Source organism: Plasmodium malariae (genome assembly GCF_900090045.1).
Source record: "Plasmodium malariae genome assembly, chromosome: 7".
NCBI lineage: Eukaryota > Apicomplexa > Aconoidasida > Haemosporida > Plasmodiidae > Plasmodium > Plasmodium malariae.
In genome coordinates, this window is record NC_041781.1 from 1372340 (window position 1) to 1395937 (window position 23598).

At 28.0% G+C, this 23598-nt stretch overlaps 3 protein-coding genes across 3 annotated transcripts; 2 read left to right on the top strand and 1 right to left on the bottom strand.

Moving 5' to 3' along the window:
- Positions 1-1839: 1839 nt before the first annotated feature.
- PmUG01_07037400 (conserved Plasmodium protein, unknown function) lies at positions 1840-3218 on the top strand (the record flags this gene model as incomplete). Its single annotated transcript, XM_029004123.1, has 2 exons — positions 1840-1914; positions 2658-3218. The coding sequence occupies 2 exons, from the start codon at positions 1840-1842 to the stop codon at positions 3216-3218; spliced, it is 636 nt and encodes a 211-aa protein (XP_028860844.1).
- A 2173-nt stretch (positions 3219-5391) lies between these two features.
- Positions 5392-9912, top strand: PmUG01_07037500 (protein kinase, putative; the record flags this gene model as incomplete). The annotated part of the gene is made up of 4 exons (XM_029004124.1): positions 5392-5499; positions 5647-5750; positions 5984-6051; positions 6308-9912. The coding sequence occupies 4 exons, from the start codon at positions 5392-5394 to the stop codon at positions 9910-9912; spliced, it is 3885 nt and encodes a 1294-aa protein (XP_028860845.1).
- A 1686-nt stretch (positions 9913-11598) lies between these two features.
- PmUG01_07037600 (protein kinase, putative) lies at positions 11599-21891 on the bottom strand (the record flags this gene model as incomplete). The annotated part of the gene is made up of 1 exon (XM_029004125.1): positions 11599-21891. The coding sequence occupies one exon, from the start codon at positions 21889-21891 to the stop codon at positions 11599-11601; it is 10293 nt and encodes a 3430-aa protein (XP_028860846.1).
- Positions 21892-23598: the final 1707 nt, after the last annotated feature.

Genomic DNA, 23598 nt, shown 5'->3' on the forward strand with positions numbered 1-23598 from the left:
TTACAAAAAGGAAAAAAAAAAAAAATAATAATAATATAAAATAAAATATAAAAAAAAGTAATAGCATTATTGTACATATTACAGCCGAAAATAATAATAAAAATATTTGTAATTATAACTGCAGAAAAATTAAGAACATAAAAAAAAAAAAAAAAAATCTATACCAAATTACCAAACACTGAATATTTTTTCGCATATACACCGGAGCTGCATACTTTTTTTTCATATATAATAAACTCGTTTTCAGATTTTCCCGAAAATTTTTGTAATTAGATGGGGTTCCTATAACAACACAATAAATATTATTAATGGGGAAACTTCAAGTAATGTTATATATATGTAAATTTACATTTATATATATATACTTGAGAAACGTAAACAATATATATAGAATGTATATAAACTATAACACCGTTGCTCTATTATACTAGGCTCAATTTCATAATTTAGTGTATAACATATTTTATTTGCCCTATTATATTGTGCGTTTCCAGCTCTTTTTAATTTTTTTTTCATTTTACCTTGTTATATTATGATTTATTATGATATATTATGATTTAATATGATACATTATGATTTATTATGATACATTATGATTTATTATGATACATTATGGATAAACTATGATTTATTATGATATATTATATATTTAGTCCGTTTTATTTTATAAAATTTTTTTTTTTTATATATTGATTTACTACGTTTTATTTCATTTTACATAACGCATGCAAATCTTACATAATTGTGTATATTTTTCATTTTTCCCATTTTTTTTTTTCTTTTTTCTAGCTCTTGGTACTCTTATTAGGCTATAGAAATTAGAGGAAAAAACAAGTTTCTAATGAAAAAAATAAAAGAAACTTACTAATTTAAATAAAATTAAAGGAAAATTAAATATTAAAATTTAAGAAAAATTCCTACAAATGCATAGTACTCATTATATATATATAGTACTTGTTTATACAAATTAGATATTGTAGGTAAATATGTAATATAAGAACGCATATATTATACATACATATATATATAACATATAACACTGATATAACAATAAATTAACATTCAACATTTACTTTTATATCACACTCATATCACAATCATAGATTAGGTCCTCCAAAATCATAGCATATAAAAATTATATATAATATAACGTCACCACAAAAAAATAAAAGAAAAAAAAATAAAAAGTAAAATAATAAAAAAAAAATTTATTTTTAAGCAATTTCATTTAGTATATATAATATATATAATTATGTTATTATTATATATTATTATTGTATAGAGAAAAAATACTACATTTCCTTATTAAAAAATTTATAAATTAAATGTTATTTTAATTAAGCAATAAATTTTAACCGATAAATTTTAAGCATTAAATTTTAACCAATAAATTTTAAGCTTTAAATTTTAACTAATAAATTATGAACAATTAATTTAAAACTAAAAAAATTATGAACAATTAATAATAAATAATATAAGAAAGAGCATTCTTTTTAAAGTAAATTCCTATTACATTTTTAACGGCACGTTCGTTTTTTATTATTTCAGTTATATGCATAAATATATTAGTCTCTACTTCGTTTTTAAGAATTTTAGAATTCACTAAATTCTTATTATTAAAATAACCATTTCATTGTAACCCAAATTAATTTTTTTTTTTTTTTTTTTTTTTTTGATGAAAAAAACTATACCATAATTTATATAATAATAATATTCGCTGTTATCAAATTAACTAATATTAATAAAGTAGTATCTATTTTCTATATTTTTAGAAATAAAAATATATTTATCATTTTATCATAAATTTATATATTTTTTTTTTTTTAAACCTTTTTCACAATGATAAAAGCATTTTTTTTGTTTTTCGTTTGTTTATTGCTCTCCACAGTTAGAGCAACCGATAATACCAACAATGTAAGAAAATAAATAGAAAAAAAAAAAAAAAAGGGGCGACAACCCCTGCCACCTATATACATTACATCTATACATATCTATATATTTGTTACATACGTGAAAAAAGCGTTTAATTCGTGTTAATACCTGTTCTATATGTGTGCCATTGCAGCTACATAAAATAGTAGTTAGCTATATATGGGGGCAAATACTTGTACCCTGTATGTTGACGGCTGTTTTTATGCTTAATATGCGTAAATTTCATGTGTAAATATACATCATTTTACATGTACGCGTACATGTATAATGGGTAACGTGTTGGCATTATGTATGTTATATATATTATGTATATATTCATTTATGTATTATATAAGCATGCATGCGTTATATATGTATGTATGTATTATATAAGCATGTATGCGTTATATATGTGCGGATGTGTTATATACGTATGTATATGTTATATATGTATGTATGTGTTATGTATGTATTATATAAGCATATATGCGCTATATATGTGCGGATGTGTTGTATATGTATGTATGTGTTGTATATGTATGTATGTGTTATATATGTATGTATGTGTTATATATGTATGTATGTGTTATATATGTATGTATGTGTTATATATGTATGTATGTGTTATATATGTATGTATGTGTTATATATGTATGTATGTGTTATATATGTATGTATGTGTTATATATGTATATATGATTGATCTGATCGTTCATTAATTTCCCCCCGTTTGCGCAATTTTGTAGGATGGCCTTGTTCACATAATAACAAAGAACATCGACTTGAAACAATTACAAGGAACCTTTTATGAAATAGCAACCAATGCATCAGATAAAATTTTCCCAGGATTATTATGTAGATGTACTAAATACGAATTTTCAGGATTAAAGAGAGATGGAAATTTAGGGTATATTTTAATCAACTTCAGTTGTGATAGAAATTTCTTATTCGGTGAACAGAAATCCGAAATGACTTTTAAATTAATATTAAATAAACCAGTTGACGAAAATACAACAACTGTTGAAGAATTTAATGCAAGTATTTACTTAGTCCAAGGAAACCAACAAATACTATTAAACAACAATGTAAATATAATATATGCTGAAGCCAATGAACAAAATGAATATGAACACTTAATTATTGGTGGCCAGAAATCAACTGAACCAATGATCATATTGTCCAAATATAGAACAGTTTTATTAGAAACCTATAACAAACTTTTGAATTCTCTCTACTTAGCTGGATACGAACCATCTCTCTTGAGCTGGCCATTTATCATCCAAACAGATCAAACCTTCTGTGATTAAAAAAAAAATATATATATATATATATTATATATATATGTATAATATATATATATATATGATGTTATATTATGTACAAGAAAAATGAAGCAGAGTTTGTGTGTTATATAGATAGATATGAAGATTTGTATAACATATATATTATATATATATATCCCATTTATGGCAAAACATAATATTAAAGTGTTGTTCTCATGTTTTTATGTGTTTTCTTCTCGCAAATTGAAGCCAAATGTGTTTTTTACTGCTTTTTATTTTGAGTAAAATTTCCCCACGCGTATGTGTATTATTATGTGTGTTATATAATTATTTGCATATGTATATTACACGTGTACAGTATATACATATATATATATATATGCCGTATGTGTTTTGTGCCTATGTACTGTATACGTTTTACACCTTTGTTACTTTCAAATATTTTCTTATTTTTAAACGAAAGGGAGCCATTTTAGTATGTTTTTTTTTTTACTGAGTAATTTTTTCTTTTTTTTTATGGCAAGATTTTTATTTTTCTTCTGAAATGCTTTTTTTAATGAATATATTTTTGACTGATTGGAATTTTTATTTATTATTATTTTAATTGATTAGGATATTTATTGTATGGCATTTTTATTTAATTTCATTTTAATTTTTTTCTTTTTAAAACTGCAATTTGATATGACCCATAATTATATATGGAGTTTTATTTTTATGAAATTAAGAGAAAAAAAGGAATAATCCCTGAAATTTTTGGGCGCAAAATGTTGTAACCTTTCATGATAAATATATACACATATATATTTACATATATATATGTTTATATGTATGTATGTGTGTATGTATTGTATATATGTATATATACGGACGAATGTAGAACGGAGAAAAAAAAAAAAGGTGTAAATATGTACCCACACATAACATGGAGAGGGGGAAACATATATACAGAAATACATTCCTATTTGCATATATGTATGTGTAACATAAACAACACTTATAACGTAATATATACATAAGCATAAGTAAAGATAAAATGGACAAAAACGGTTCATTTTATTTCAAATATTTTGAGTGCTTCCATATTTTGTTAACACTTCCATAACGTTAATAATTGTTTTTCCCTTTTTCAGAAAAAAAAAAAAAAAAAAATTTACATGCTTATATACATACTTGTGTAAGTTAGCTTTTTAATCGCGTTGTTGCGTATTCTAATGCACGTGAAAAATATTCAAAGTTATAAATAATATGCACCTCCTAGAAGTCAAGAACAAAAATATTTTTTCAGTAGTTACCTTAAAGCTTTAAAAATTATAGTGAGGAATTGCAAAGGCAATCGGGTAAGCATTTAAGGTATCAAAATGTACACAAGTTCAAATATGCTTAAATAAACGAATAAATATATATATGCCCGTACGTTTATATATGTAAATATATCTATATGCATATATACATATGCTGATATATATGGAGTTTTCACGTTTCGTGCCTATGTTTCTTGTTTCCCCTAAAATCCTAATATCGCCTATAACCACATATGTCCTGTGTGCACTATGTATAATTTCATATACACATATATATACTTGTATTACAAGAAATAAATGCACTTGCTGCCAAATATTTTTTTAAAAGAAACTTATGGGGTAAAAGAGAACAATTTAAATATACATCGTTCACAGTATGTACATATGTATACATATATGCATAAATACATCAATACATATATATACATACGTCAAGGTTACAAGTAGTTGAAGGGTGAGAAAAGAAAATACTATGGAATTTTAAATAATGAAAAATGTATGCACTGAAAATATGTAAGTCGTGTTTTTCCAACTGTTTACCCTTTTTTTCCATTTTTTTTCCAATTTTTTCTTTTTCTTTTCTGCTCTCAAATAGAAGTCAAAGATGCTTTAAAATAAAATGGAGATATTAGTTTTATATAAATGGAAAAATTATGAAATAAGTATTTTTTTTCTTTTTTTTTTTTCTTATTTGAACATATTTGTTTGATTTAAGGCTATGTTGTCACCCTGTCACAGCTTAGTTAGTGTGTATGTTATTATTTACAAGTTATATGACTGGGCTTTATCCATATAATAACCTGTTCCATATACACAAAGTAAAGAGGGCTATTTTCCTTTTTAAATTGCTTATTTTATAAACAAAATTCCTTGCATATTTAAAAAAAAAAGGGGTAATGAAAAGGATTACCAGGGAAGACATACTTTTGAAATATAAGGATAAAGATGATTTTGTTTATTACCATTTGCATAACATATTAACCCTCAAGCCGTTTAACGAACTTGTAATAAAATGCCCACGCACACAAGCACACACTTTTACTACTTGACAAATATTATAGCTGTTTAAAATTTCTACATACGTGCTATTATATATTCCAATTAATTGGCTAGCTCTTTTTTTTTTTTTTTTTTTTTTTAAACTATTAAAGATAGAATATGAAAATGGGGACACTTACATAGGAACAACAGAAAAAAGACGAAGACACGGCTATGGTTATTACATATACAAGGATAGTAAGTCCATATATCAAGGGTAAGAAACAAAAGAAGAAGCATAATGTTTTTTGAAGTTTTATAAAATTCAAAAGCGTAGCTATATTTTTTATTTTTCCCCTGTTTGTTATAATATTGCACAATTACACTATATATAATTTTACCTATATATGCATAATTCACATCATATCAGGAATGTTAAGACCTATGTGGTTATCATTTTATTTGTAACTCCTATTAATGGTGTTTATATGTGCTTTTCCATATATATAGGATATGGAAGGAAAACACAAAAAGCGGCTTTGGGATACTCTACAATGAAAAGGAAGTTATTTATTCAGGTAAAATGAAATCTTGCTACAATCTTACCATCATTTTTTCTGTGCACCTTTTTTATATTTTAAATTAAAGGGGTTTATCCTAAATAATGTTGTGATTTTACATTTTGTGTTCCAGTTGCTAGTACACATTCTCCATTTTGCATTAATTTTAACGAAAAAATTAAAAAAAATAAAGTAAATGTAAAATAGCGCATAATAAAACAATATAACGTAGCAAAAAAAAAAAAAAAAAAAAAAAAAATTCTGAACTGTTCAGGCGAATGGCTAAACAACATTTCACATGGTTTTGGATGCAGCTACAAAAATGACGAATTATTTTTTGGTGGTTACAAATACGGTTTAATGAATGGTGTGGGAATATTAAAAAAAAATACTAGTTTTAATTTTTGCTTATTTCAATCGAACAGGAAAAAATGTCTAATTAAAATTACGAAATATATGAAAATTTATTTATATCTTTATAAAAATAACAAAATTCTTTTTAAGGAAAAATTAAATGATTTTTTCCCATTTTATATGAACAGTAACATTCCGAATATTTTACATGAACAAATTTTTCGTAAATTATTAAGTGTAGATGAATGGTCTCGTATCCTTTCTTCGAAATATTATAAAGTAATAAATACTAAACAGCAAAATTCCCCCGGAAAAAATGACTTTTTAAGTTACATAAACTACAAATCACGAATAATATTCCGAAAGGGAATGAGTAATGAAACGGAATTACCAAAAGAGGAAAATAAAGATTTTAATGTTCATCATTACGAATATGCATGGGGGAATAGAAGCGATGCGCCTCTAAGATGCAATGATAAGCTCGATGTAGAAACAACCCGTGATGCTAACAATGAAATAAGTAATTCTAACGACAGTCAAAATGATTTCCTGTCTTATAATAACCTATTAGGAAGTTTTTACTCTTTAAGAACAATGTCCAAACTTGCTAGTGAAAAATGTGATATTTCATATAATTCATGTACAGAGGATGAAGAAAGAAGATTCCATAATTCATCCTTACAATTAAATAAGATGGTACCTTGTGAAAGTTTTAATGAAAAACATTTATATTACAGAAGCGATTCCAGTAGTAGTACTAGCGACTTTTATATGGATGTAACATTCGAAAGCTCCTCCAGCTTTCCCAGTTTTAAAAAGAAAAGCAAAATAAAGATTCCCTATCGTCATATTAGCATATATGGTAATAGCAAAATAAGGACAGGGAAAAGAAGAAAGAAAAAAGATAAGAAAAAATATTATAAATTACTCATTGGAGAATATAATAGAAAACGTTCTCAATTGAAACTAGATGGCTACGAGAATTGTACTACCATTGCGGGGGTAAAACGAAATGAAAATGTATTGAACAGTGTTAGAAGTAATGCATATAGTAATAATAATAACAGTGGAAATGGCATCAATGGAAATGGTATCAATGGAAATAGTATCAATGGAAATAGTATCAATGGAAATAGTATCAATGGAAATGGTATCAATGGAAATGGTATCAATGGAAGTGATAATAATAATAATAATAGTAATAGTAGCACCGATAATAATGATACTACATTTGCAGGTAACAATATTTATTCGTCGAAAAAAGGAAAAAAGGCTTCAACGTACTTGCATTTTTTAACTTATTTAAAAGAGATAAATAGAAAAAAAAAAATTGAATGCATATATCAGTGGCACAAGCATCATGTTTCAATTTTGTTGTACCTCTTTAAACTTCATAAATATATACCTTCATTTAATTACAATAATATTAAAGGTTTCCATTTTTTTACATTGAACAGTAAAATATTAAGACAATTGGGTGTACAAAATAAAGAGCACATATATTTTTTAATGAATTTTATTAATATATTTAACAACATTCATAATGTCTATTTGCAGATGTTAATAAAATGGACACATGTAAAGAAAGACTTTTTGTTAACGTATAATTCTTTAAATAAAAAAAAATTTTGTATTCTTAAAAATTTACGGAATGCTCCTAACATGTACCTGTGCTATTATCATAATGCTCCTGTCTGCTTAAAAATCGTTTCAAGTAAAACAAAGAAAACATCCCATGCAAAAAATTGTAAAAATGAACAAATTAAGTTGAACAAATACGCAGAAGGGGATTGTTCTACCATATATATGCATGAACAAGAGGATGGTTTTGATGGGGGCACAAGGGGTAAGCGGATAGCAGCACATTATGATCGCGAAAAAGCCAAAATTAACATGGACATAGAAGCGAAAATAATAGACGATACGAAGGGAATAGCTCGTTGTGAATGTACTACTACAGATTGTCCTGAATATAGTGAAATAAAAGCTGCACATGAATTAGGACAATATGATGAGGGGCAGGGAAGTGATGGGAAGAACGGAAAGATTGACGAGATGAATGGAAAGAATGGAAGGAAGAATGATGAAAAGGATATAACGTGCGTCTCCACCAACTTTAAGAATGACCTTTTAAATGCTGCACAGAATTTTTTATTCAATGAAAAATTGAAGATAAATTTTATGCACAATTTTGAAAATATAAAAAAAAATGTGTTAAAATTTGAGATGAAAACAAAACATAAAAATGAGGAGGAGAGCATATATGCGCGAAGGAGTGATATGAACGCTAGTATACATCCCCCCAATTATGATAATACCATATTAGAGAATAAAAGATACGTTCAGGATGTGTATAATGAGAAGTTGTTGACTGGGCAGTATACAAAAGTTATAAAGGTAGTCAATTATGGATATCATAAGAATGTAAGTGGGTCAGACACAAACAACACAACAAATAGCAGTATGGATGACAGTGGAAGTAGCAAAAGTGATTATAATAATGATGTAAATAATTATATAGAAAAATTAAAATGCAAAATGGCATTTATAAAAGAACATTTTATTATTTCCAATTTAAGACATGCAAATTTTGTTAAATATATAGGTAATATTACAAGTAGGAAAAAAGAAAAATTTGGACTAGTTTTCGAATACTTGAGAGGAAAATATTTACACGATTTTATATATTATAGTAAGAGTAAAAAAAAAAAATGTACGTTAAAAAATAGAAAAATTATAAAACTGTTTTATGAAATCTCGGTATCATTACGTTACATGCATGATAAGTACATATACCATGGAAACATTAATAGTAAAAATATATTTATAACAAACAAAGGGAATATAAAAATTTGCAATTTTCAGTACTCTTCCATAGGAAGTTATTACGACTACAAAGGAAACACCGGAGGGAGGTGCGACGCCTTCGGAAAGCATAATAGCAGCAATGTAAGAAGGAACATGAGCAGTAATAACGATAGCAATAGCCGTAATAGTCGCAGTAGCTACAATTTTTTGTGTGACAAAATGTGCTTACCCCTTCCATACATAACATCAGTGAACTACACACGGGGTGCCAATGTTAAATCATCTCCTTTGCTGCAATTTCATACATTCACATTTGATAACAGGAAAGCGAACTATGCGGATGATGCATATGTTGCTCCCGAAGTTTTAAGGGAAGAAGAATATACAGATAAGAGTGATATATACTCCTTCGGGATATTAATGTATGAAGTTCTTTTTGAAACCTTACCTTTCAAAAATGAAAGCATTCCATTATTTTTTCTGATTTCTACAGGTTATTATCAAAAATATATTAATTTCGATATAAATAAATTATACTCAAAATTTGATGGTGATGATGGCGATGCGGATAACATGTTTCACGTTTCTATAAATATTATGTTAATAATTAAAGAGTGCCTTAACCCAGAACCCTGCAACAGACCCAGTTCAAAATACTTATGCAGCAGCTTTAAATATTTGCTCGATTTGCTTACAATGCAGGATATTAGCAAGTAGCGCAAAATGAGGCGCGATATTTATTCGTGTTTGTTTGTAATATTGCATATTTTGGTTCATTCTGCATTATTCGTTGTCATATTATGCATTATTTAGCTGCTCTTTGCTATATTCTATATTTTTAATTCGGTCTTTCAATTCTCTCCTGCATATGCGGCTCCTTACACGTGAATGGGCATGCAATTTATTCCCATTCATTTAAACTTTTTTGGCTTTAAACTTTCGATTTGGACATTTGGAGTGTAACTATATTCTATTTATTAGTATGTATTATATGTATATTTATCCGTTTAGTCGTTCACTCATTTACGCATTTATTTTTTTTTTTTTTTGTTTTATTTCAAGTGTTGAACATATAATAACAGTGATAAACCTTTTTACGTATAAAATGAAATACATTTTTTTATTTTTTTATTTTTTTTTGTTATTTGTGAAAAAAGAACGGGGAAATATATATTCACACCTATGGATCTCCTATACTTACCTGTACAGGCATATAATTATGCGGTATGATATTCCAGAGCATTATATATATTGATAACCTTAAAAACTTGACAAAACTGGGTAAACAATTTTTAACTTTTTAGATATTTGAATGGAAGCACAAAATAATTATGAACAGTTCAGGTAAATACGGAAAATTACTGAACATTTCGCAAAATTGTATCTTCACATTTACAAATTTGTGGATGGAACACATGTACTTATATATAATGTTTTTTTTTTATTTTATTATTTTTTTTTTTTTTTTGAACATATTTGCGCAATTCCATATTCAAAGTTCAAAGATATCATGCACGCACAAAAAAAAATAGAAAACATACACACACAGACAAATACAAACTTAAACAAACAAAAATAATTGTCCATCCTTATATTTTCACGTAAAAGGCGGAAGCAACAATTGCGATCACCAACGGATGCCAGCGCGGGGATAGCATTTCTTACGAATTTGTATAATTAAATTTATTTTCTCATTTATGAAATTAATGGCATATATTTTGAATACATAAAATGTTCAGTCGAAATGGTTATCGGATAAGTTATGTGCTGTACATACGATGATCTTCACTATGGGTAGACGCACAAATGGGACAAAAAAAAAGGGGGAAAAAAAAATAAAAATAAATAAACTGATATATAAATAAATGGTATATAAATAAATGGTATATAAATAAATGGTATATAAATAAATGGTATATAAATAAATGGTATATAAATAAATGGTATATAAATAAATGATATATAAATAAATGGTATATAAATAAACTGATATATAAATAAATGATATATAAATAAATTGTATATAAATAAATGATATATATATAAATGGTATATAAATAAATGATATATAAATAAATGATATATAAATAAATGGTATATAAATAAATGATATATATATAAATGGTATATAAATAAATGATATATAAATAAACTGATATATAAATAAACTGATATATAAATGAATTGATAACTAAATAAATTGATAACTAAATAAATTGATAACTAAATAAATTGATAACTAAATAAATTGATAAATAAAATAATATATAAATAACAATTAAATTGCAATTACAACAATAGGATATACCAAAGGCGGAAAGGCGCTGCTTATTTTTTCCCCAAACTCCTTTTGCAATTGTTACTGCTACTACTGCATCTGCCGCTTCCACTTTCGCATCCACTTCACTTCCTCTTCAGAAGCAAGTACTCGTCCGGCTGGTTCAGCAGCTTAACTATCTCCGACGCAGTTGGCCTTAAATTTGGATCGTAATTTAAGCAAAGCCTTATAATGTCAGCGAACGGTGAATTTTCAATTTTTGAATGAATGCATGGAGGTAGTTTTTTGGTAAAAACATCAACTAGCTTTTCATATATTTGATCAGATTCATCAAAAGTAATAATATAATGTTGAAAAGGAGATGGTAAATTCATCATTTCTTGAAACACACAACCCATTGACCATATGTCCCATTTATAAGAAAGTTTCGTATGATCTAAAAAATTGTAATCATTACTTTGTTTTAATGGATGACATGTTAATAATTCTGGAGGTGCATATATCCATGTGGCACCTGAAACATTGGTTACAATACCATCTTCACATTCTTCTGAATCACCAAAATCACATAAATGTATATTCCAATCACTGTCAATAATTAGATTTTCTGGTTTAATATCTCTATGTATAATTACATTTTTTTTATTTTTAATTGGTGTGTGCAAAAAGTTAATTACATCAGCTAACTGTCTACACATTTTTAATGATATATCAATACTAAGTACCTTTTCATCTTTATTTATATTATTTTTTATAGTATGTAAATCTAATCCATTAACTAGTTTCGTAACTAGCCATATATCAAAATAACTGTGTATTATACCACCACATAATTTAATAATATTGGGATGGTCACATTTTGATAATATTTTCCATTCATTTATTGATCTTTTTGTTAACCCATAGGGATCTTGTCTAGCCATTTTGTCCACAGGAACTTTTACAGCTACATGCATTCCTTTATACCATCCTTTATATACTACACCAAACGACCCTTCTTCAATTACTGTATATTTTAGCTTACTGCTAAACTTGTTTGTGTAAAATTTAGTTCTTCTCCTTTCTCTTCTAATATTTCCGCCCATCATATCTTTACTACTCCCCTTCATGTTGCAACTCATTTTGCAGTTTCCGCCGTTGCTCACCTTGCATGCGCCACCACCGCTGTTAGTGATATTATTCAAGTAGTTATTACTGACTTTATTATAATTTATGCTACTATTATTAACACTACTATTATTATTGACAATATTATGGTTCACGAGACCCATCTCCTTAGACGAATTGCTCATCGCCACAACGCGTGCACCCAGTGCATTCATCTTGTATTCACTATTATTGTTACCACCATCACTACCGTTACCATTACAACTAACATCATAATTGTTTCCAACTTTAACATGACCACCCTGCCTATCATAATCATCATACAAGAAAAAGTCCGTGTCTTCATAGGTCTCAAAGTATAAATCTATCGACTTAATGTTGTAGCATGTCAAGGACTGCAAATATTTTATATCATTTTCTAAACTAAGTAATTGATTCTTTGACATTCTGAACACGCTTTCATACTCTTTTTTTTTAATTGCTAAATCACTACTATTCGATATGCACTTAGAATTCTCATCTTGTTGTGCATTATACATATAAGATGCTTGATCGTTCACGCGCATATTATTATTCTGTCCAGTAATTATTCCTTTGCCCATCATCATCACCATCATATCATTGACTGTTCCCAAGTACGGAGGGTAACCATTCAAAGAATTTCTATAGTTCACCTCGTTTTCAAATTTTACATTTTTATTAGTACTGCCATTATTTACCATATATTTTTTGCTCTGAAGAGATCTGTCCGAGGCACTATTGTTATGCTGGTTATTCATTAGGTAGTTATTATAACTCTCTACGTTTTTGAAACAAATATTGTTGGGGTTACCACTCGCATTGTTACTACTACTGCAACCACCACTAGTTACAAATATATTATGATTATTTGCGCTCTTGTTACTTCCGCAGCTATTGCTGCTGTTATTGTTTATGTGAGAATTATTATGTGTTAGAATTTTGTGGTTCACAGGACTTCGATAATTACCATTACCGTTGTCTGCCATTTTTATACTGTTCCTCTGATCGCTTCTTAATAAATCTTCATTGTATTTTGGAGGGAAATTAGTGCACTCTAAGCTATTTGCTGCTAAGCTGTTCATAAAACTATTATCAGCTTTAGAGTTTATACTATATGCATATATATTTGATCCGTGGTTCTTATTGTACATGATGAACTCGTTAATTTTGGAATTATTTGCACCTCCACTGTTATTGTTTCCATTATTACACTTACCGCTATTTCTGTGGTTACTACCACTGTAGTTATCACCATTAATGGGCGCGTTTTGTAAAAGACCACTACTATTACCTCCTCCTCCTCCTCCTATAGTATCGACCTTCTTATCATTATTTGTCATAATTGCACTATTATAACTCATCGCATTACAATTTAATGAATTCTTAATGAGCATTAAACTATTCAATTCGTTGTTGCTACTGCTTAAGTTGTTATAGGAAAAGTAGTTTTTCGGTATAATTTTATTATTATGATAGTACGAGTTGTTACTATGCACGCAGTTGTTACTATGCATGCAGTTGTTACTACTATTACTAAAGCTAACATGTTCCTGTTCTATTTTATCTCTTTTTAATAATGGGTCGTTATCGTTAGAAAATCTACTCTCATTCACCTTTTCCTCTAAACATTTTCTTCCTTCCTTTGTCGCTCCCACTTGCATGAGTAATTGTTCTGCTGACTGTCTTACCGCTTGTTGTATTTGTCTATCTTTATGCTTCTCCAACCTCTCTTCATTTGCATAGTTCATAATATCACTTCCAATATTACTTACTACCATATTCTTGCAAAGTCGCGTACCTACTACTACTCCAGTTTTATCATCCGATGCACAATGGACTATTTCCCCTCTACTACTCACATCGCTCACTTTAGCATTATTAGAATAATTATTGCCCCTGCTATTACTATTACCATTACTGCTAATTTTATAAACAGCCTTCACACCAAGGTTGTTCATACTCGCAATGTTTCTCTCATTAACCAAAATGTCTATGCTATTACAACATATGTCCTTTGAGTTGCTAAGTATATAACCATTACTACTGCTGCTATTTACGTTATTGTTGTTAATTCTATTATGATTTCCCTTATTAGAAGACGTATAATTACTGAAATTTTCGACATGCCTAATACTCTCATTCATACTTGTGCTTCTGTTAATTTCGTAATGTTCATCCTTCACATATTTGCTAAACTCAGTTTTGTTGTTTATGCGCATGTTGCTACGGTTCTCTCTATTAACGCTACCATTACTGTTACTGTTACTACAATTATTGTCATACATAACATTTGCCTCTGCAATCTTATTTGCATTCATCTCTTTTACCTGTTGACTATCAACAACGCTGTGGTTGTAGGGCACATCATTTTTAGAGCGGTTACATATGAACTCTTCCCTCGAGTTCTTACTTCCATTATTGTTACTAACACTATTATTACTACCGTTACTGTTATGGATGCTGTTACCGTTCATATTCGATGCAGTAACATTATCGCTAATTTTCGACATATCGTCCGAGTATTCCTTACAACACGTGCTAACCGTTTCATTCATTTCATTCCTTCGAGTTTCTACATGTACATTATGTTTTCCACTGTTACGTACATTTTCACTCTTTTTCAAATTTATACTATGAGCACCTTGAGCACTTTGTGCACTCGCAATAGTCATAGCTGGCACACAACCACTCGTACTGTTTTGTACATCCTGCTTTTCACTACAAGAAAAATTTGAAAAACAATTTTTGTCCAGTATAAAATTACTCAAACTTTCGTTAATAGTAATAATGTTGTTATTAATTTTGTAGTTTGCCATAATGTTTGCATGATGTACAACACTATGATCATCTCCACTTTTGTTACTACAATTTTCGTTCATCGTTATTATGTTATGTGTTGGGTCCATTATGTTATGTGTCAGATCCAACATATTATTATGAACAACATGCAAAGCACTTTTTATTTTTAATAAATTTATATTCCCAATATTGTCAATATGCTTTCCTTCCTCTATATCGTAGTTCAAACTGTTTTTAAGCTTATTCACCTTTAACTTTTTATCTTCATTTATGTCAATGTGGTTTTTGTTAATTGCTACATTTGTGTTGAGGACCTTGATATTTTTACCTGCACTGTCCATGTTATATTTACCTGGTGCATTTTGCATCCTTTGCGTGATGTGTGAATTGTGCGCATTTGGAAAATTCTCTCTATTATTTAATAAAAATATATTCATTTGATCAACATTTCTGTCATCAGGTGGAGCACCGTTTATCCTGCAGGACATCTGCTCCTTATTGTTAGCAGCGTGCATAACATAATTCTTCTTTTCATTAACTTCCGCAAAAAGGATGTTACTCACCACGTTGCCAGTCATGTTACCAGCTACGTTACTGACAGTATTACTTGCCACATTATTCGCCCCGCTAACCACTGCTCTATAATCCGCCAAACTGCTGTTCATATTTTTTATTTTTCCGCTAGTACACTTATTCGCATGTATGTGTTGTTTGTTAATAAGCAACTTGCTCCTGTTATATACAACTGCATGAGGCATATTATTACTACAGTTTTTTCCTAAATGCATGGGGGGAATATGACTTTTCTGGAGCAAGCTTCCATCCATAATGTTGGCACCATCCGTATTACTACTATTTAGTAAGCTCATATTATTACTGTGAATACTACTACTTACAATGTTGTTCATGTTATTTAGATTATAACCACTATTCTTAGCACCTTTCATTATATTCATTTTATTCATACTTTTAGGGTATTCCACCATTCTAAAACGATTCCTATTATTCGTGCTGCTCATGTTGTTCTGGCTACTCACATGATCACAGGCACTCAACTTGTTATTCGTACTTAGGTCATTCACAGTGGTTACAATACTTATATGACCTTTACTTTCCATGTTGTTTTCTGCACTACCCACACTGCTTATACCACTTCTGCTACTCAGCGGATCCATAATGTCTGTATTCTTCATACTGTTAAACTTACCTGCACTTGTTAAAATATCTATTGTGCTTAAATTTTTCATATTATTTACTACAGTCTTGTTAAAAGTGTAATCCTGACTGTTATTCATATTGAAGTTACTATAAGACGTTAAAGAATTATCCTTTTCCTGCATTCCATCATTATTATTACTATTGCTATTACTATTGCTATTGCTATTGCTATTGCTATTGCTATTGCTATTACTATTGCTATTGCTATTGCTATTGCTATTACTATTGCTATTGCTATTGCTATTGCTATTACTATTACTATTGCTATTACTATTACTATTGCTATTATTATTATTATTACTACTACTACTACTATTACCATTATCATATCCTTGACAGCTATTTACTGAAGAACGTATATTTTCTTTTTCCTCTTGTTCATTATATTTGCAATGTGACAACACAATTCTGCTACTGTCCTTCTCACCCCCCTGATTATTATACTCAAAAAAGTTCGTGCAAATATTGTTTTTCATATTTGTCTTATTATTACTCTTGAGTATATCTTTATTATATGCTACTACTCCGTAATTTACTACTTCATCCTTATTTATATTTCTTTCATTATATAAACTATCATTCTTTTTATTCGCATGTACAACATTGGTACTACTGCTACTACTACGTGTAGTCATGTTACCCAAAGGACCAAGAATATAATGGTGTCCATTCACAGAACAACTATTTTTAAATATCAAATTCATGTTAACGCAGTTATCTTCATTCATTCTGTTACTTACATTACACTTTTTTATATCATTGTTCATACTGATTACATTGTTACTGCTACTGACAGTTTTTATATTGGTATTACCACTGCTGTTATTATTATCATTCGCGCTGGTACATGCAAACAAGTTCTTTGAATCTGTTTGTCCATTGAAGCAAAAGGAAATATTCGTGTTGTTAAAAATTTCGCCTGTACTGTATTCCCCCCTTAAATTACTATCATTACTAGTGCTTACAATAGCACCCTCACTATCAGCAGCATGAGCTCCTACCCTTGCACTGCTGCCATTAGCATCGTCAAAAAAGGAATCGTTTACGTTCACAAAATTATTTTTTTGAAAATGATTATTCATATAATTGCTCCCCCCCTCAGTTAACTTAGAATCTAAACAATTATTTATTTTTTTATTAAATGACAAACTACCTCCTTGTGCATTTCCTTCTTCCATACCAATTTCCGAATTAACGTTTGTGGGAAATTTTCCAACCCCTTCTTCTACATTGATGCGAAAATCGTAACTGTTTATGTCCGTTCCAAGTCTGTGCGCGCCCCGCTTATACTCTGCTTCGTATTTATCATTTGAGTTTATCCCCTCTACAAAATGATCATCATCAGTAGCATTAACATTATTAGAAGCATTAGCAGAAGTATCGTTTACATAACCGCAGCTCCCATCTGCAATACCACTTGATGCTACATTATTATGACCCTGTTCATTCACATATGGGAAAATTTTATTTACTTTCAAAATGTTCAAAACGCTATCCACATCGTTGTTACCTAATTGGTTGGACTCATTTACATTTTTTTCACAATGCACTTCCATAAAAGGGTCATTACTCAGGTTATGTTTACCACAAATGGATTGGTTATTGATACTTCCACGATTAGGATAATTACCGCGGTTAACATTATCGTCGTAATTCATACTTCTAATATCGTAGTCCATTGTACTCAACGCATAGTCATCTATTTTTTTGCTACCACTGCTGCTACATTTACTTTCACATACGTTTAATACTTGCTCATAGTTATTGTTACAACCACTGTTCACATGTTTGATATATTTTTTTACATATTTCATATTACTCGAAAGGTTATTGTCTATGTTATGTTTTCCTGACTGGTCATGCACTCCATGTCTGTTACCATTGCTAACATCAAAAATTATATTACTTGCGCTATGTGCATTAGTATTCACATTGTCATTATGATTATCCACAATGCTATTCACGCAGTTGCTAATGATATCTTCCACATTGTCATCCTTATGATCGATCATCGTGTTTACTTTCATATTTCCAACACACGCATTTTCATCGACTGTATTATTAGTATCCCCTTTGGAGTTAATCAAATGATTATCATAAAAAACTAAATTGTTTTCTCGAGTAATGCCTTCTTCACTTTTCTGTTCTCTTCCATTCGGCCCCCAAAAAAAATCATCATTTAACGTCGAGCTGTTGACGTTATCGCTGGTGTATAGATCGTTATGCTCACTATATGTATTAATTTGATTTATGAAAAAATCGTCCTTGTTTATTGAGTCATTGTTATTTGCATAGGTATTGTTACTACCACTACTGCTACTGCTATTCTTGTTCATGTTGTTATTGTTACTATCGCTACTGCTCGTTATCCCGCTAGTTTTACCGATAGCTACACCGCTACCTTTACCGCTGCCCCTACCTCTTCCTTTACCCCTACGAATGCATTTTACGCTACTCCCTCTTTCATGGGAAACATTTTCCAAATTATTCTGATTTAAGCTTTTACTTGTTAGTTTTTTCTTTTTGTGAGCAATATGATACTTATCATGACCAACATTTTGCTCCTCCCTTATATCCTCCTCCATAGCATTCGTGTTGTTATTACTCACCATGTTTGTAAGGCATTCTACACAACTTATATTATTTGCCCTATCGAAGAGACTACTACCACTATCATGATCATTGTTAGTACAGAAACGACTATTTAGTGTGCATTCTCTGTTCACTCCATTATTAAAATCATTATTTGTATTCATCGAGTACATATTAGTTTGCTGTAAATTTTCAGATAGGGGGCAAAACAAAGAGTAACACTCAGATGATTCTAAAGAACAACACATAGATGTGTCCATATCATTATTTAGTTCAACTGGTACATGCAAAAAATGCATATTTTTTTTTTTTACATCTACACCGTTTTTATTATAGCTTTCATTTAACTCGTTAAAAATGTGTTCACTACTTACATGTACACTCTTAGCACTTTGCTTTTCTTTCGCCCTTAGTTTCAGGTTCCTCAGGTAATTATTATAATTGTACATGTGCAGGACCTCCTCATTATTACTTCCGTCTCGATGTACGCAGCTGTTCAAATCGATGTTCAAATCAACGTTTTTGCTATTAATGTTGCTGTTATTATTGTCCTTATTATTACTGATACCATTAGTGATGCTGTAAATTTTAAGGCTATCTTTACTGTTATCTTTACTACCATCTTTGCTGCTACCTATGCCACTACATTTGCTATTACTTACATTTGATCCTATCCTTAGACCCTCTGAATTGTTCACCAATGCATTTTTCTGAACAGCACTAGGGTTGTAAAGATTTTCTACATGAACAACATTTCTGTCTTTTGAAAAAAGCTCCACTCTTTTATTTATACCATTCAAAAAACTCTTGTAGTTTTCTTTTTCTTGTGCTCTTAACACATCATCATCTGCTTTCACTGGAGATGATGTGCCATTAAACTTTTTACTGATATAATCTTTCTTATAATAATTGCATGAAACGGTTTCATTCAAATTTATAACAGAATCAATACCATTACCTGCTGTTGGGCACGCCGCGTCTAAATCCGCTGAACAGAGGACTTTCGAAGCAACGCCATTACCACTACAGTTGTTACTTTTATTGCTATTGTTGTTGATGTTGCTATTACTGTTACTATCACTGTTACCATTACTATTGTTGTTATTCTCTCCCTGTTTATCATTTAGGTTCTGTTTCAACTGCACAACATCACCCTCATTCGTAGAAGAATTGTTTAATGTTTTCCTTTCACCATTACTAAACTTTTCTGCATTAGAATCATTAAAATAAATATTCTTAATAATTTTATTTGCACTATCCTCGAGAACCGCATGTTGATCTCCCTTCCCATTTCCACGACTACTGTTATTACTATTATTATTATTGCTAATATTATTATTGCTAATATTATTATTGCTAATATTATTATAGCTAATATTATTATTGCCATTATTATTATTGCTATTATTATAATTATTGCTAATATTATTATTGCTAATATTATTATTGCTAATATTATTATTGCTAATATTATTATTGCTAATATTATTATTATTACTATTATTACTATTGCTAATATTAATATTGCTAATATTATTATTACTATTGCTATTATTACTATTATTACTATTATTACTATTGCTATTATTACTGATGCTAATGTTAGAGTTACTATTACCATCACGCTTGTAAGGCATATGGCATTTAATTTTGTTAAAATACTCTTTACGTAATCTTGTGTTCTGCACTTCATCCACATAATGCGTACTTCTACTGCCATCAGTTATATTATTTATACTGCTCACACAGCTTGCATTACCTACTTGATTTAAATTGTTTACATTCTCTTTACTGTTAATAATTCCAAAATTATTCATATCTTCAGCCATCCTAGTACTACTTCGTACGTTATATGAGGAATATAAATTGTTCGGAGTTCCATTATATGAGTTTATATTATTATTACTAATTAAAATATTATTGCACATCATTTTATTTGCATATGGATTCAAATTATTGCAATTTAAATTATCAACAAAACTGTTCTCATTTTCACTTGGAACTACTTTATATAGAGTATTAACACATTCGTTTGTTATATTATTTTCCTTTACGTTGTTTCTATTAGGGCCTCCATTAAAGGTGCCAGTAATTCCTCTATTCACTCCGCCATTACCCTTAACATAATTTCCCCTAACGTTATCATGCAACTTGTTTTTTATATTTTTGTTTATATATGCATTTAAATATTTCAGCATGTATTCATTACTACTACAGCTATTATTGATCATCCTATTAGTGCTGTACGTGCTACCATAGCTGTTTTCATTACTACTTCCATTATTGTTAGCACTGTTGTTACCACCACCATTCATCAGAATATTATTATTACTGCTATTGATGTTATTACTATTATTATTACTGCTGTTGACATTATTACTATTGTTATTACTAATGCTGATATTACTACTACTATTATTTGTGTAGTTTTGTTTTTCTTCCACCACTTTGGAATACATAGTAGTATTCATCTTGTAAATATCATTTTTGCCTTCCTTTGAAAATGGCAGAATATATAAATCATTGTTTGCGTATTTTGTTAAGGGCATAATATTAAAACTGCCATTACTTGTTAAATAATTTTTATCATTTAAAGAATTATATTCATTACCATAATTTGAATAAATTAAATTTTTATTACTATTTTCTTGTAGTATATCTGTTTTTCTTAATTCATTCATTTTTTAAATGAACTGTTAAGAAAAATTTTGTTAGTATTCTTTTTTTTTTCTTTTGGAAACAAATAAAAAATAAAAAAAAAAAAAAAAAAAGAACAAAACTGAAATAAAATAAACGAAGTTATACATGAAATGGATACATGCGAATGAACTGATTATATGTGAAAAGAAAAGCATTTAAGTAGTCTTACAGAGCACACGAAAATGCTACGTATATATATATATATGCTGTACGTACATGTATACGCATACATATTCACGTACGTATGTATGCATATATAAAAAAATATATAATGATGCATACACATATACGTTAAACGTGTATATGGTAATATATATTTACTTAAAACTTTACAATAAAATAAAAAATAAATAAATAAAAAATACAATAATGTAGTTCTTTAATAAATTATTTAATTGTCATTATGTATACATGGAAATATATATGATAATAAAATGTATATATAAAAACATATTTTAGTACTTTATATGTTCATATAACAAAAAATATTTTGAAAAGGGAATTTACTATTTAATATGTTAGTATAATCTAATTTAAAAAAAAAACAAAAATATATTAAAAATTCAATACATTCATATATGAATATAATAAACATATATAAATATAATAAACATATATAAATATAATAAACATATAAGAATATAATAAACATATATAAATATAATAAACATATATAAATATAATAAACATATATGAATATATAAACATATATGAATATAATAAACATATATGAATATAATAAACATATATGAATATAATAAACATATATGAATATAATAAACATATATGAATATAATAAACATATATGAATATAATAAACATATATAAATATAATAAATATATATAAATATAATAAATATAATAAATATATATAAATATAATAAATATATATAAATATAATAAGCATATATAAATATAATATACATATATATTCATATGGTTAAGATATTATGTCATAGTTCAAACAAACTGTAAATATAAATATATATGGGAAAGGAATATATAATATAAAAAATACACGTACATAAATATATATGTACATATACTTGTATATATATATATTTTTTACCAATACTTTATATATATATATATATATTTTTTTTTTACCAATACTTGTATATATATATATATATTTACGTATACTTGCATACATATGTACGTATACAAGTATACATACGGATGTATAACTTGTATATATATATAATAATAGCAAAATATAAGGTATATTAAATATGGAGAAAAAATATATTTTAAATATTACTGCATATATATATGTACATATTTTAATTATTGAACACAAAAAAAAAAAAAAATAAAATAAAATAAAAATAAACTTTCATATTATTATAATAAAAAAATAAAAAATTTAAGCCGAATATAGAATAGTAAAAAAAAAAAAAAAAAAATGAGAATACAAACATGTATATTTTTTTACTTAAACATTTCAAATACATAATGCTATTTTTTAAAAAAATAAGAAATATTTAGTAATAAAATTGTATATTTAGATGATTTTAGTATTCCTGCTTAAAAATATAACTTTGTGCGTACTGCAAACCCTTATATATAATATGTATATGTGTATATATATGTTACGTATATATAAATTTATGTATATGTTAGGAACATAATTTTTCATCTATTATTTTTAAACCTATAAAGACATATTTCTATAAGTATTTTCCTTA